Source organism: Euleptes europaea, chromosome 1, assembly GCF_029931775.1.
Source record: "Euleptes europaea isolate rEulEur1 chromosome 1, rEulEur1.hap1, whole genome shotgun sequence".
Taxonomy (NCBI): Eukaryota; Metazoa; Chordata; class Lepidosauria; order Squamata; family Sphaerodactylidae; genus Euleptes; species Euleptes europaea.
This window is the reverse complement of record NC_079312.1, coordinates 31677675-31694156: the sequence shown is the minus strand read 5'-3', so window position 1 is coordinate 31694156 and position 16482 is coordinate 31677675. Positions and strand designations below refer to the sequence as shown.

The following is a 16482-nucleotide window of genomic DNA, read 5'->3' as shown; positions in this document are numbered from 1 at the left end:
GTGGAAGGAAGGAAAACCACACCCCATGGACAGAAGTCCTTGCGCCAGCAGAAACACTATTCAAGATCCAACTGTATCTCATCAAAAGACACTGACTAATCAAAGGTGTGTCCTTCTCAAGCTGGCCTTTTGAACCAGAGGCCAGTGCCAAAACATTATTTTACTGCTAACTCTTCTGAATTCCCAACTAATTTAGATATCAGTTGATTCTGGACTTCAAAAATGTTTGAGATGAGCGAAGACCGCACAAAATAACGTAATTACAGCTAGGTAAGTATAGGATCCATTTATCATTTTTTTGCCTTGTGGATTTCTTCAGTCTTAAGCCACATTGGCATAAAACTGGGAGTAAGTTCTGTCCTCAAGAATAATTAAATGCAAACTATTACCGACTCTTGCTGCGGAGGTACATGGTCAGGACTTGGAGTTCTGATCTTCCGGCACCATAACTTTAACCATACCCTCCATAACCGTCTTGCCACTTTTGGTAACTGTACATGACACTGAAATATATGCAAGCCCTCTCCTCAGTCTCTTCACTTCTGCTGCCGCCAAGACCTCTTCTCCAACATATAGAGGGGCTGGAAAAGCAATTTCCTGAGACAGAAAGATGCAGCCATGGCCTGGCATTTTCGTGCCCAGTACAGCAGAGATAAGTCCGTTGATCAGAACACCGTGTACCACCGTTCTTCCAAACCTGGTCCCCTTTGCGTATTCTTCATCCAAGTGTAATCGGTTTGTGTCCCCTGTTAAGTCAGAAAAGGTGAGAACATCTTGTTGCGTGAAAGCCTTTGTTAGTTCGGCCTTGTCTCCCGCTTGGAGGTGTAACCGCAGAATGCAGGGCTGCGTGAGGAACGGCACGGCGACTTTTGCCTTTGTCGGGAATATTCCATGGACGCTTGCCCCAAAGATTCTGCACTTTGACAGGACCATCGGCATCGTGGACGGCTCGGTTCTTCACAAATCCTGTCACTTGTGTTTCCTGTGTGTTCAGTCCAGCACAAGCTCTCTGCTGTTCCCAGCTAATGCTAGAAGGAATGGAGAGGTCTGGGAAGAGGAGAAAACAAAAAGGCCACAGCAATATAAAAAAGGAAGTTATTAATAGTCACACCAGTATCTTCTACACACAGCAAAATCTGAGCAACATGAATCAAATGAAATGAAAGGGTACTAATTTTCTTGAGGACCAAACTTACAGTGCAATCCTAAACAAGAGTTATGCTTTTCTAAGCCCATTGACTTTGATGAAGGGTGTAGCTCTGCTTAGGATGGCGCTGTTAGACTAGGAGCTAGTGCAGAGGTCCCCAACCTTTTAGAGCCTGCAGGCAGGTTTGAAATTCTGACATAGCATGGTAGGTGCAGTAACAAAATGGCTGCCACAGGAGGCGGAGCCAGCCACAAAATGATTGCCACAGCTGAACTCAGTAACACAGCGCAGATCCTTGTACTGTGGTGGCAGCTGCTGCCAAAGCAACATTTTAAAAAAATCTGCACAGCCAATCAAATCTCCAATAGTCAAGCAGAAGCTTTGCTAGGCAAAAGCCCTATCTGGCCCCACCCACGTCCTAAAAACATTTGGTGGGTACCAGAAAAGGTGTTGGCAGGCACTATGGCGCCCATGGACACCACGCTGGGGGACCCTTGAGCTAGTGCCTCAAAAGCCAAGCTGAAGGAAGCATTTCAATAACTGTGATGGGGAAAGGAGAAAGACAGACCCTTTTTTTGCTCACTGGTGAAGCGGAAGGTTTCAACTAAAATCAGTTACTGGTGACCTGCTGACATAGTAATTTGTATGCAGAGCAAAACCAAGAATATACAAGGGGGGGGAACAGTTTGTACATATGTATCCAGGCTCAATCCACGTCACGCTCAAATCAGAGTTTATTTGTGATGAGCACAAACCTGGCTAATGGTTTACGCATTCTCACGCATTCCATCCTTTCATCCCTTGCAAGACGCCACAAGATTGAAAATGGAAGCATTCAATAAATCGACTTGGTCATAATGTTCCAATGCAGGCCCTTTACCAGACAGTGAAGTCAAAGTGACCCTAAGAAGAGGGGACGGACGGACGACTGTTGATAAGACTTGGTTGTCAGTCTTCTACAATTTCATATTCCATGTATTCCTCAACTATAATTCTGCCAATTGGTGTTTCGTGCCCCCTCCACTTTTTTTTTTTTCAGTTGTAGCACAGACAGACAATTGCTGGGGTCACTTTAACTCAAGTGCCCTGAAGAAGAAACAGAAAGGAATAGAGAGAGAGAGGAACTGGGGGGAAAGACTCCATTAAAAAAAGTTTCCCCTGGTGCCCTCACTGCTATTCTATTCGTTCACTGACAAAGGAGAATACAATTCTCTCTTCTTCTTTGCAGCTGGTGTCAATACTCAATGAAACTTCCAAAGTTTTTTTTTTTTTAATTGATTTAACTTACTTTGGGGTCTATGTGCTCCCCAAACCGACTTAGTAAAGGGCATCTTTTGTTCGGGCAAGTGTTCTCTTTTCAATCTCAGTATAAAGCATGGGAGGGAAGAAGCACACAAGTCTGACATTTAACCATATTTGTGTTATGTCACACTCTGGTTTCGTTTGCGTGATCTGAATTGAGCCCCACAAGCAGCAAAGTAGTCCACACCGAGCTCGACATTTATGAGTGACCAGAACAGAAGTAACAAGGTTGCATCATCCAAGAGCAAAGGACACCTCTGCCAAACATACAGAGGTGCTGTTTTTCCAACCATCAGCTTGGTGTACAGTGTTGAGCTAGGATGCGGGAAGCCCAGGCTCAAACCTCCACTGTGCCATGAAAACTCACTGGGTGAACTTGGGCCACTCTCTTGTGGCCTAAGTTACCTTACAGGGATATCATGAGGGTAAAAGGAGGGGAGGCCGATGTATGCTGCCCAGAGCTCCTTAGAGAAAGGGGCAGATAAAAATGTAATAAATAAACATTTAGGAAGACCAACATGTCTCTGCCAATTGCTACCATTTAAAAGAGCTCAGGGAAACTACCATCGCCTCTTAAAAAAAGGATATTTAACACAGGTCAAGTGTACTGGAGACACAAAACCATCACTAAACATGCAGCATGAAAAAAATTCTGATTAATAATTATTCACACACTATCCCGCCTTGTGGAACGACCTGCCTGAGGAGGGAAGGAAAGCTTCCACTCTCCTGGCCTTTTGCAAACTATGCAAAACTGAACTCTTCAAGAGGGCTTTTCTGCGCAGGTAAAAAGGCTGCCCCGTACAAAATGGCTCACGAACTTACTTGATTAAATTATAGGGACTTGTGGGCTATAATGCTGTGTATAGTAGGATCCTATTATGTGGGTTGGATCCTATTACTTCTGCACCACTTAATGTTAATACTTATGCTATGTTTCGGTTTCTTTCTGCTGGCTCCAGACTTCTAATATGCTAACGGCATTGGTTAGTGAACGTCCCATTCTGTTGGTTGTACTGACTCACTATGTGTAATAAACACATGAAGCTGCCTTATACTGAATCAGACCGTTGGTCCATCCAAGTCAGTATTGCCTACTCAAACCGGCAGCACCTCTCCAGGGTCTCAGGAAGGGGTCTTTCACATTACCTACTTGCCTAGACCCTTTAACTGGAGAAGCCGGGGATTGAACCTGGGACCTTCTGCATGCCAAACAGATGCTCAGTGGTAAAGCATCTGCTTGGCATGCAGAAGGTCCCAAGTTCAATCCCCGGCATCTCCAGTTAAAAGGACTAGGCAAGTAGGTGATGTGAAAGACCCCTACCTGAGACCTTGGAGAAATGCTGTCTGAGTAGACAATACTGACTTTGATGGACCAAGGGTCTGATTCAGTATAAGGCAGTTTCATGCATTCATGTGCAATCTGCCTTTAATCCCTGTGAGAAAGGCGGACTCAAATTACGTAAATAAAAATATCCAAATGACCCACCAGGATTCAGGGGTTTGAGACTTCAACAACATAACAAAATCACAAATGTAAGGGTCAAAGTGAATTTTAGCCATTTCTTAATGGAAGCAGCATTAATTGGGTAGACTTAGCTGCCCACAAGCAAATAACACTCATTCACTGTAGGGACCATGTACGGCACCTATGTTTTTAAGTGGCCCCAGGATCTGGAGTAATGTCACTGCATAGTTTAAGTCTTACCTGTGTGACTCTGAAAGCACACTTTCTGTTCTGGTAGGAATCGAGCAGGGTCAATGCACTCCACAGCTTTACCAGGCCACTGAGCAAACAACAGAATTGCATACATAAGTGAAAACTCTACCCAAAAGTTCTCATGAAAAACAAAGAAGGTTACTGTATGAAGTAGACAAAGTATATGAAGAGCCAGCAGAGTGCAGTAGTCAAGAGTATCAGTCTAGGATCTGGGGGACCCAAGTTTGAATCCCCACTCTGCCATGGAAGCTTACTGGGTGACCTTGGACCAATCACTCTCAGCCTAACCTACCTCACGGGGTTGTTGTGAGGATAAAATGGAGGAAAGGAGAACAACGAAGGATGCTTTTGGTACCCACTGGAGAGAACAGCAGGGTATAAATAAAGTAAATAAGTTTAAAAGAAGGCAAACTAAGGGTCTGGTCACATAAGATTGTGTGATCATACAGGAAACACCTGAGGTCCCTGAAAGGCAAGATACAAAGCCTCATGTTTAGGAAAAGTCCAATACACAAAGGGCCAGAACCAATTCAACAAGCCTAGTTGTGGGGGCTGAAGTTAATCCTGACCTGATATAATTTATTTTCCAACCATCTTTTTAAGAGGTCTAGAACCATCCAAGGGTTTGATTGTTGGAAGTCTGAAAGCTGCCTCAGGAATTGCGCTTGTTTGTTAACATAGTTAATAACACCAGGTGTTTTTTTCCCAGTTCTCCCTTCCTAGGACCAGCATGCCAACAAGGTCCAAAAGAGTAGCCATGCACTAAACCACCACAAGGTGGCCTTACACACCCAAGTGAGAACAATAGTCCACATCAACCAAGTATATGGCATCTTGAAGAGCGGTGGACTCTAATCTGGAGAACTGGGTTTGACTCCCCACTCCTCCACATAAGCAGCACTCTAATCCGGTGAACCAGGTTGGTTTCCCTGCTCCTACACATGAAGCCAGCTGGGCTAGTCACAGTTCTCTGAGCTTACTCAGCCCCACCTACCTCACAGGGTGTCTGTTGTGGGGAGGGGGAGGGAAAGAGATTGTAAGCCTGTTTGATTCTCCTTAAATAGGTAGAGAAACTCAGCATATAAAAACCAACTCCTCTTCTTCTCTAGTCCAATAAGGAAAAAAATCTATTTCGGCACCTGTCAGAGTATATATTTTGAGCATCTTACGTGATAGGGACTCGAAGTATGGCAAATAAGTTTTTTTCTTCATACGACAGCACATCCACGGGCAGGGCTGCACCAACCTAAACAACAATGACATTTCCTGTAAGCAACTGCTTTAACTCATGCAACACAAGAGTAAAGAGAAAACCCGCCTGGCAAGTTCAATTGTCTTCTCTTTTCTAAAAGGTCTTCTATAAGAATGGAGAGAGATCAGCATTTTCATTACCAGGCTGTTGTTTAGCTTAAGCTTACTGGATAGGGTTATTTCATGGGAGGTGGACTGCCCGTGTGCCTAAATGGCATGCGCTAGCCTCCCTTGCATCTCTCCAGGTGTTTCTCTTGCCATCGCTGCACAGGCCCAGCCCTTTAACATGGCAGGTACAACTAGGAATGCCAAGCTGAGGCAAAGAGCATTACCAGACTATGCCAGATGCAAATATATGCTCACACTCTGTTCTCACTCTCTCTCCTCCTCCCCCTGAGGCTTAAAGGGCCAGAAGTAATGGCACATGCATTTATTTCGTTTTATACTCTGCCCTCACTCCCCGGCTGCAGCCGGGGTTCAGGGCAGCTCACAACATGACATACCACGCACTGGATACAATAAATACAATAAAATCAGCAATAAAATAAATCAATAATTTCCAGCCCTATAAAACATCCACAGAATTTGTAAATTCAGCAGATGGTGCTCATTTTGAAGTATAAGGGGCCATTGCAAGACTTGCGGACAGCCAACACTCCACATCCCTCACTTAACAGATAATACAAAAACGAAAGAGTGGGATGGGGGTAGGGAGGCAAGCAATAATGGAACTTTGCAGGACTGCTGCCAATCTCCTGTGTGGAAGATCCAATTAAACATAAACGAGGGACTCTTCACCCCACTGCCTAACTGAGCACTGCTACATCTGGGTGGCTCATGCGGATTATGAAAATAATTTTTAAAAACAGGCCACTTGGCAGACTCCCCAGGTACATAGAAAAAGCCAACTTTATACATTGACTAGCGGGGGGGGGGGGGCAGTAGGGACAATCCCAGAAACAGCCAGACAAGGGCTAATAATGCTTCAGGAGGCACAGAATGTTGACAGGAAGTGTTCATAACATTTATTGCGGTCTTTTACCAGTATAACAAAAGTTACAACAAGATTTAACAAAAGTTCCAGATTTAAAAGAATGATTCAATACAACAGAAGAATAAAAGCCTACAGTTTTACAATGGCTTAATGTTGACAGGAAGTGAAGGTGGGGAGATGGGAAGGGAAATTATCCTGCCCACGCTCTGGGAAGCTTATGGAATCCTGGACAGGGGGTTCTGGGTATATAGGGAAGAGAATCCTGAAATATCACCCCTCCGGGGGGGGGGGAGAATTCCTCACAGATGCCCAGTTTGTGTAAATAATTTAAGAAATGCAAAGGACAGTCAAAATGTCGTCAAAAGTCAATTAACAACATACCTCGCCATGCAGCCGTTTCAGAGCGGAGATAATAAGTTGTTTGAATTCGACAGCATTCAGGCTAAGGCCCACTTCTTGGAATTCCCTGAAAATTATTTTTGTATCAAGCCTTGTTAGAATATCCCAGCTGCCATACAAGAAACATGCTGGACAAAAATTTATTCAAAGGTGGAAGGGAAATAAGAAAGACAGGGAGTCTGAACTTACAAATGGATCTTCAGATAGTAGTATTCGGAAGCATTCTTAAGTACTATTCTTTCGTAGGAAGGAGGCTTGGAGCCCTCGCCATCTCCAGATTCAATCATACTAGCAAGGAAAACCTAAAAAAGGTAAATGGCCCATTATGACTCATCGCCTGCATTCATAATCATAAATTCTTGTTACAGTGAACTATCAGTCCGATTGTATGAAACAAGCACCTTGTGGCACTTTGAAATCCAGATACATTAAGTATATCCTCAGCTGCCAGATTACTTACACACAGATAGATATAGAGGGGGGAAACAGTAGGCTCTCTCAGTGAGGCCAAAATGTCTATAATTCATACAGTACAAAAAAATCACACAAATGTTTAAAATAAACTTATTTAAAAAGTAACCTTGAAAATGAATAAATGTGAATATATTTGTTTATTTTTGTTATTTCTAGCCCGCCCTGGCCAAAGCCGGCTCATGGCGAGTTACATTATTTAAAATTATACCAACAATATTAAAACTTATAATAAAACCCAATTAAAACAAAATCCAAAGATGGCACAACTATCCAGACATATTGGCCAGGCAGATGTATATCTATATCTAGCTATAGATATATATGTTTCTGTGTGTGGGTTGTGTAATGGTTAAGAACAGCAGATTCTAATCTGGAGAACCGGGTTCAATTCCCCACTCCTCCACATGATGCCTGTGGGGTGACCTTGGGCTAGTCACAGTGCTCTTAGAACTCTCTCAGCCCCACCTACCTAACAAGGTGTTTGTTGTGGGGAGGGGGAGGCGATTGTAAGCCACTTTGAGACTCCTTAAAGGTAGAGACTGTGACCTCATATACAGAAAACAGAACGATGACGAGAACAATAGGTACTTCTGTTCCCCCCACCCCACCCTCTAGCTCATAGAAGTTCATGCTAGAATAAACTTGGTCAGCTTTAAAGGTGCCACTTCATTTCTGTTTTCATTTAGAAGGAAGACTTTTTCTAAGACTTGGGCTTTTCATCCCCCCCCCGCCCCCGTTTCCTTTTCTCTTGCCCCCTAGCTTGCCTTTTCTTTTTTAAGCGGCTCTTCTTCCAGATCCTCCCTCCTTCCCTCTCCCTCCTTTCATGTACCCTCTGAAACTGACTCCCACATAAAAGGCTTTTAATTGCAGTAAAGGATAACTCATCTGGATGTTTATATACAATACCCCACCCCAGCAACTCCTGCTCTACTGTCACACTTCTCCCTGAATTTTCTTTTGGGGGAGATCCTGTTGTCTCTTTACTTTTGTCCCCTGTTGTGAAGAAAGTGGAAAGATCGCTGTGTAATCCAAAGAAACTTTGGATCTATCTGCATATCACATTTTAACCCACCTCTCCTCCAGTGAATGCAGAGTAGCTGATCCAGCTTATCTAACCTTTATCCTCCTCTATTTTATTCTCACAACTCTGCGAAGTACATCAGACTGAGAGGACTGGCCCAAAGTTACACAGGATGCTTCATGGCTGAGTGGGGATAGGAACCTGTATCCCCAGTCCAAATCAGAAACATTAACTACTAGACCAAACTGGATCACCACTCTCCATGTTGTGCCAAGAAAGGCAATGTTACCATGTGCATACCACCTCAGTACACATGAACCTCAGTACACCAGGACCTGAAAAAAAAGCAGCTGGTCAGTTTACACACACTGAAAGCTACACATGCAGGGGAAATAGACATGCTACACTTCTCCACACAATACGCCAACTGAGTATATCTAGAGTGTGTGTGGGGGGGGGAGAGGGGGCAGGTTCATGGTATGTTTAATTCCAGTGTCTTAAAGGGGCTAAAATGGCTTGCCAAAGTCCATCCAGTATGTTAATAGCTCAGCAGTAGAAAAGTAGAAAAATATTTTCTGGCAGGGTAGGAGCTTTCGTGAGCCACGGCTCAGGAAAGCTCCTACCCTGCCAGAAAATATTTTTGTTAGTCTTGAAGGGGCTAGTGGGCTCTGGCCCTTTTCTACTACTGCAGACAGACTAACACGGCGACCCACTGTGAATTAACAGCTCGGCTAAGAGTTGAAGCACATTTCTGCCGCCCTAAGGGTGGTGGGAAACAAAGCAAGAAAAAACAATGACAAACCTGGCAATCGACACCTCCTTACTGGAGACCTCTGAAACGAAGAATGCCACTGCTAGGCAACCTGGGGGGGGGGGGAAGAGAGAGAAAGAGAGGAGTCGTTATTTTACTTCTTTTCCAAACAAGAGCGGCCTCCTCTTTCTCTCTCGTTTCTTCTGAATGAGCGTTGGTTTGGTTTTAAGGCACACGCATTAACTAACCCAAAGGTGAGGATGGGAGGCGATGGGAGGCGATGGACCCACCCACCCAAATCGAGATTCTTCCCACATGCAAGCTCAGAATCTGCCTCTGGCAACCAAACTTCAAGAGGGAGACGAAAACACGTCCCGGCGATAACACGCGTCCTACTCGCACGTACACACAACACTTTGACCGCCGCAACGACACCCGGACCGCGCGTGCGCACTGAAGCCGCCCCACGCCAAAGGCAACGGCCGGGCGGAACTTCCGCAGACCACGCCAGCCAATCAACGCGCTTGTTCCTCTCCTGTCCAATGGCAGTTCCCGAGTCCGCCACAAGGGCTGCTCAGAGGCAGCGCCCTCTAGCGGCAAGTAAAACTTGGACTTTCCAAGCTGGATGGAAAAGCGACGCAGAGGCCGCTGCGGTTGCAGTCAGTAACCTGCCTAACTGCCCGTGCTCAGTGAGCCCCCCTGGGTCCTAAAGCCCGCAACATTGGCAGGGTTACATATGCACGGGAGGTTTGGCCTGGGGTTTGCCGCTCTCGAGATGCACAATTTCCCCATCCGAGTTCTCAGAACTCTCAATGGGGGGCTTGTTTTTGATTTTTGGAGAATTTGGATGGGGGGAAATGTGCATCTCGAGAGCGGCAAACCCCAGGCCAAACCTCCCGTGCACAAACGGCCAGAGAGTTTGCAGAATGAATTAGAAGGCGCGTTCATTGGGGCGGGAGGGGTAATTTAAGCAGGACTCCCATTTCTGCAGCGTGTGTGTGAGTGTTTTCTTGCCTGCTGGAGATCTTGAACAGCCAACAGAAAAGGAGGAAAATGCAAAAGGATGCTGCTGTGCACCAGATGTTCCTAAATACACAACACCAGCTGAACTTGCAAGGTTCTTGCAGGGGATGAACTAAAGCCAATGGACAGTCGTTTTAGTGCATCCCCTGTATGACAAGCTTTTCATATGCCGCGGACCCTTCCATCCCCAAACTGCATTGCAGAGGTAATAAGAGTAGTAATGGAGTGCCTGACTGGCAGCTAGAGATGGGGAGGGGTCTGGAGACCAAGTCCTATGAGGAAAGGTTGAAGGAGCTGGGTACAGAGGCGGATCTACTGTGAAGCTAATGAAGCTTAATCTTCAGGGCCCCTAATCCCAGAGGGGGGCCCTGAAGCAACTTTTTTTAATGAGTGGATTTCTCAACAAAATCGAAGTTTTTTAGCGATAGAATCATAAGCCAATGGGTTGAAGTACTTAATACTGACTTTAGAATATGCTCTAATACCCATTTCATATGGCCTGAAAATGCCCCTGTAATTGGTCAAATTTCAAAATTTTCTCAGGGGCTTGCAGCGCCCGAACCCCCAGCTGAATGGGCTCATTGAGCTCACCAGAATCTATTCATAGCCTACATTTTGGCAGCTGGATCCTTGAATCCTTTGTTGATGCACGGCTTAATAGTTCTGTAGTTTTATTCTATCACTGTATGGCCCATTTTCAAGGACTCCATCCCACCACTGTGGTCTCCACCATTTGGGCCTCAAGGTCCTTGCAAGGGCAGCAAGGCCCTTTGGACCTTGCTGGATGTTGCCCTGTTGTTGCTGGTTACGAAGGGGACCCCATAACAGTTCAAGCTTCAGGGCCCCAAAAATGTAGGTCCGCCACTGGCTGGGTATGTTTAGCCTGGAGAGGAGAAGACTGAGGGGTGATATGATAACCATCTTCAAGTACTTGAAGGGCTGTCATAAAGAGGGTGGTGCCGAGTCGTTTTCTGTTGCCCCAAAACCAACGGGTTGAAATTAAATCAAAAGAGTTTCATTTTAAACATTAGGAAGAACTTTCTAACAGTTAGAGAGGTTCCTCAGTGGAACAGGCTTCCTCGGGAGGTGGTGAACTCTCCTTCCCAGGAGGTTTTTAAGCAGAGGTTAGATGGCCATCTGTCAGCAATGCTGATTCTATGACTTTAGGCAGATGATGAGAGGGAAGGCATCTTCTGGGCATGGAGTAGTGGGTCATTGGGGGTGTGGGGGGGAGGTAGTTGTGAATTTCCTGCATTGTGCAGGGGGTTGGACTAGATGACCCTGGTGGTCCCTTCCAACTCTATGATTCTATGAGAGCCCACGGGTGGATGTCAGTGCGGGCCAGCCAATGGGCTCAGGCTCAAATCTACTGCCTGAGTTTCCCTCCCCCCCCCCTTTGCCTGGTCATTGCAGCCGGGTTGAAGATGCTGGATAGTTCCACAGCAGCTTAGAGTGTAGGAAGGAAGGCTGTAGCGCATCAGGCAACTTTTAAATCTTGCCCTGGAGAAGGATAGCAAACAAGGCCCGCAGTCTGCTGCTATGTTTACGTGGAAATAAATACCACTCAGTTTTAAGTTGGCAACTTGAAATAGGAAAGTGGGTCATAGCTGGTGGGACCAAGACTGTGTCTTGGAGGGGTGTGTTTTGCTGCTCATGCTTTCAGCAATTGGCTGAGTGACTGGCCTTTGTGCAGACATGGTCTGGGGAGGAAGGGAGTCTGAAGCTGCTCCCAGGTGCATGTCTGATCCTTGTGATGATCCAACAGTTTGTTCACAGAATTTAGAGACAGTTTGGGAAGCAAGCCAAATCCCACCACTACTACCATTTTACAATAGGAAGAGGGAAACATTTCCCCCAGAGGCTTCCTGCCCAGTGTTAGCTTGGGGTGGTGCCTTCCTGGAATCTCTCTGTCCTCTCCTTCCAATGCTTACTCCTGTGAGACAAAACTTGCTGCGGTAAACTGGGGACAGGGCAGTGGCATGCTGCCAAAAGCTTTTTCTCCATCAGCTTTTGTCTCGCAGGAGCATGCATACAAGGTAAGGTTGCCAACCTCCAGGTACTTTCTGGAGATCTCCTGCTATTACAAGTGATCTCCAGCTGATAGAGATCGCTTCACCTGGAGAAAATGGCCGCTTTGGCCATTGGACACTATGGCATTGAAGTCCCTCCCCTCTCCAAACCCCGCCCTCCTAAGGTTCCACCCCAAAAACCTCCCGCCGATGGCAAAGAGGGATCCTAATACAAGGGAGTAGACAGAGAGGCTCCTGGAAGGCACAGACCACCCCAGGTTAATGATGGCTATCAAGTGACTGAAGAAACATTTCTCTTAGGCTTCCCATCCTCCCGTTTCATTTAGATCCTTATTGAGGGATATTGTGAAGATGAGTTATAGGTTGTAGGCGGTAGACAATATATTCCCTCAGCCTTGCACATATTCAAAACGAAAACTGCAGTCTATCTTTTATATGGAGTTTGTTTATGGATTCAAACTTTTGGCCCCTACATGGAAGTTATAAAATCTTTAATTTCTTTGTGCTTTGTTCAGAAACCCCAGATTTGTGGCCTCTTCATGTATGAAGCAGCTAGCCTAGTTTACTGCCATGGATTTTAGATTATTTTTACTTTTATAAATTCTTCATCCTCTCCTATTAGACCTACTTCATTCTGATTCTTTTATTGGTGCCTAGAGCAAGTTAGTGGATGCCAAAATTGTTGGGCAAGCATTGCTGCTTTACGACTTAATAGAGCCTGCACCCCTGGTGAAAAGCTGGCGCAAGTATTGGATTGGCCACACCTTACGTCTGATGTTAAATGTTAAAATGTATTTGCTTTCCATTTCACCTGGGTCTCCTGCCATCATCACCTTTTCTGGCAATAAGTACTCATATTTTCTTACAGTTTCACTGCTTTTGTGTTCTTGGCCTATTTCAATTCCCTACCAATTGTCGATCTATTTGGTAAATGTTCTTTTCACCCCATAGGACAAAACTTGTGGACTGCAGGTCTCCTAAAATTCATTGCATTTCTTTTTCATGCAAACTTTACTGCAGACTGAGAGTTTATCTGATCACTCTGTTCCTTGTAACACCTCCTGCTCATTCTGGTGTTTCACCTTTTTAAATCTTTTCTCTGGAAATGTCAGGTGGACTACTTTGGCTTTTGCCAAATTCATCTCAGCAGCAAGCGAAGCCCATGCTAATTTGATCAGTTAACATTTGAGGACATTATCGGGTAGTTCTGTTCTTTCCCTTTCTTAGCAGTGATACCAGATTGTAGTTGTTCCCCTTCGGGATCAATCCAATTTTAGACTATTTTTAGAAACTAAAAGTATTCCAAAATTTATACATACAAACATCAAACTATGTAATATGTATTCTTAATGTTAAGTCTGGTAGCTCTCTTTTTTGTTTTAAATCATTTTTTGTTGGTGTTTTGGTTTTTTAAATCCTATGTGCTAAATAGATCGGCAGGGCAATCCTGAAGGGGGGTAGATCACCATGGGTAGCCATGTTAGTCTGCCTGCAGCCATAGAAAAGAGCAAGAGTCCAGTAGCACCTTAAAGACTAACAAAATGTCTGGCAGCTTTCGTGAGTTGAAAATTTCTGGCAGCTTTTGTGAGCTGAAATTTTGTTAGTCTTTAAGGTGCTACTGGATTCTTGCTCTTTTCTACTGTACGGGGGTAGTTGGAGGTAGGGCTGTCGATTCGGTTCGTCCTGAACCAAAAAACAGCCGAATTTCCCCCGATTCGGCAGTTTTCAGTTCGGGACGAACTGAATTCAAAAAAAGGTGGGAAAACGACGAGCCGAATTCAGTGAGTTCGGGCGATCGCCGAATAAATTCGGCAGGTTCGGTGTTCCCCGAACCTGCCTTTTCTCGGCTTTAAAGACCCACCGCCCACTTTCTCGAGAGTCCTGGGAAAGCGGGCGGTGTGTCTTCAAACTGCTCCACACTGCCTGAGCTGGCAGCACGGAGCAGTTTAAAGGACCCCCGCCCCCTTCCAGGGACTCTCGGGAAACCGGGCGGGGGGTGTCTTTAAACTGCTCTGCGCTGCCTGGGCAGGCAACACGGAGCAGTTTACAGACCCCCCCTTCCAGGGACTACCAGGAAACCGGGCGGTGGGTCTTTAAATTGCTCTGCACTGCCAGGGCAAATGATGAGAGGGAGGGCATCTTGGCCATCTTCTGGACATGGAGTAGGAGTTACTGGGGGTGTGGGGGGAAGTAGTTGTGAATTTTCTGCATTGTGCAGGAGGTTGGACTAGATGACCCTGGTGATCCCTTACAACTCTATGATTCTAAGATTTAGAACCTACTAGTGCAAAGTGTTCCAAATCATCTGCTGTACAGCTTAGCAATTAATACACAGGATGTTAGTTTGTGAGGCTCCTGGGAAAGCGGGCGGGCGGGGGGGCTTTGCCAGCCATGGCAGCGTGGAGCAGTTCAAAGAGCCAGCCGCCCACTTTCCCGGGAGCCCAGGGAAGGGGGTGGGTTATTCGGCCGAATTTTTTCCCTGTACTCAAATATCGCGCCGGATTCCACGGAACCGAAGAGGGGGAGTTCGGACTTCGGCATTTCCCGGATCAAATCGGGCCAAATTTTGCCGGATCCGAATTGTACCGAATTTTTTTTTTCAGCAGCCCTAGTTGGAGGGCACCCAGGGGTGGTGGCACTGCTCTGCCTCCTGAGCGGCTTCTGTGTGTGTGTGTTAAGTGCCGTCAAGTCGCTTCCGACTCATGGCGACCCTATGAATGCAAGTCCTCCTGAGTGGCTTGCAGGGCCTAAAATACAAGTCAAAAAGGTAATCTCTATAACTCCACGTGAAACTCCTCCAGAGAATTTCACGGGACTATATTTGCCTCTTTACTGGTGCAAGTCCACACCGGCTAAAGGGGCCATTCCTGGGGCAAAAAGGGTTTTAGAAGTTGCCTAAAGTCAGCTCTGCCCCCAGGAACGCCCTGGGAATGCCCCCTTTGGCACCAGCACTTGTGCTGGAAAAATGCTGCCGGTGATGCTGCTCCAGTGCCCATGGCTTGCGCTGTTGCGTGGCTCCCCAACAGCAGCATATTTGTCTCTGCAGTGGTTTAGGTGTCCATCTGGATGGCACAAGTGGCACTTATGCTGCTGAAGGGGTCACGGTGTCTCCTGAGGCACTTTGGGGGCCCTCTTCAGGATTACGTGGTGAAAGAAAGAAATATAATTGTTATATCCTAGTGCACTGGATCAAATGGAGAGAAAACAATCATATAAAAGTGGAGGTCTGTAGCAATTCTTTTGTGTTTTGCACCATTCAAGGAATAAAGTTTCAGACAAATTGCAGCTTTTTTATTACAGGTTATTGGTAAACAGGGAGAAAAAGCTTCGTTTAAACCTAAAACCCAGTCTGGAAAACTGGATTAAGAAAGAGTGGAATGCTAGATTTTTGGTGAAAGTCAGAGTCGTTAAGGTTTGGGAAGGAGATATATTGCAGCTATCTAATGGCAGAAAATGGCATTGCAAGCAAAATGAAAAATGGAGTTGCTAAATGGCAGCTTTGGCAATTGGACTCTATGGCATTAAAGTCCTCCCCTCTCCAAACCCCGCCCTCCTTAGGCTCTGTCCCCAAAATCTCCAGGTATTTCACAACCTGGAGCTGGCAATCCTACAGATAGCTGATCTACTAGTTCATTGGACCTTCCAGTATTTACTAAATAGAGTTGCACCCTTCTAGCCCATTAATTTCAGTGGACTCAGAAGGGTGTAACTAATCTTAGGATGGCAGTTAATCTCCAATTAACATCTTCCTCATGTCTATTTATATATACCAGATCTGTTTATATAAACCAGATCTTTATTAATTCCCTCAAAGGTATAGTGACCTGAAGGGATTTTATTCTATGAAAAGTAGAAGCATTTCACCAGCAATAGCCAGATATAGTTACCAGTTCAAGGTTGGGCCTGGAGTTCTCCAGGAATTACAACTGATATCAAGACTAGAGAGATCAGTTCCCCTGGAGGAAAGGGCAGCATTGGAGGGCCGATTCTAGAGAAGCAGAAGTCCTAGAGTGACATCACATCCCTTCCCCAATCTACACTCTTCCCGGGCACTGCCCCCAAATCTCCAGCAATTTCTCAAACTGGAGTTTGCAACCCTTTTAGCCCAATATCCACTCCCTGTGACGCTGTTCCCCACAACCCTACCTCAAAGAACCCCAGTGTCTCTGTGGTTGAACAGTCTGAAAGCCAATATACCGAACACAGGAGTTCTAGATATTTTGGCAGGTCTACCTGCTTCCTCAGGGTTATGGAAAGGCCCAGAAATAGAAAGAGGGGGGACATCCTTCTTATAGTTAGACAATTCTGTTTTTAACAATGAGATTGTTCTAAAAATAATCTTTCTTTACCTCTAAACTCTCTATAGGGAC

At 45.6% G+C, this 16482-nt stretch overlaps 2 protein-coding genes across 2 annotated transcripts; both read right to left on the bottom strand.

The window, feature by feature from the left end:
• Positions 1-412: 412 nt before the first annotated feature.
• HTD2 (hydroxyacyl-thioester dehydratase type 2) lies at positions 413-939 on the bottom strand. The gene has a single exon (XM_056863765.1). It carries the CDS (start codon positions 937-939, stop codon positions 415-417), a length of 525 nt encoding a protein of 174 aa, XP_056719743.1. The 3' UTR covers positions 413-414.
• A 20-nt stretch (positions 940-959) lies between these two features.
• RPP14 (ribonuclease P/MRP subunit p14) lies at positions 960-7110 on the bottom strand. The gene is made up of 5 exons (XM_056863754.1): positions 7003-7110; positions 6796-6880; positions 5339-5415; positions 4158-4236; positions 960-1047 (listed from the first exon to the last, which is right to left on the bottom strand). The coding sequence occupies exons 1-5, from the start codon at positions 7098-7100 to the stop codon at positions 991-993; spliced, it is 396 nt and encodes a 131-aa protein (XP_056719732.1). The 5' UTR covers positions 7101-7110; the 3' UTR covers positions 960-990.
• Between the last annotated feature and the right edge of the window lie 9372 nt (positions 7111-16482).

Excerpts from the sequence above, each read along its gene's own strand:
- RPP14 (XM_056863754.1), bottom strand. The coding sequence starts at position 7,100 with ATGATTGAATCTGGAGATGGCGAGGGCTCCAAGCCTCCTTCCTACGAA. Across the intron at positions 6,881-7,002 it reads TACTATCTGAAGATCCATTT|GGAATTCCAAGAAGTGGGCC; the intron begins GTAAGTTCAGAC and ends AATAATTTTCAG. Across the intron at positions 5,416-6,795 it reads TGAAACGGCTGCATGGCGAG|GTTGGTGCAGCCCTGCCCGT; the intron begins GTATGTTGTTAA and ends ATTGTTGTTTAG.
- HTD2 (XM_056863765.1), bottom strand. The coding sequence starts at position 939 with ATGCCGATGGTCCTGTCAAAGTGCAGAATCTTTGGGGCAAGCGTCCAT.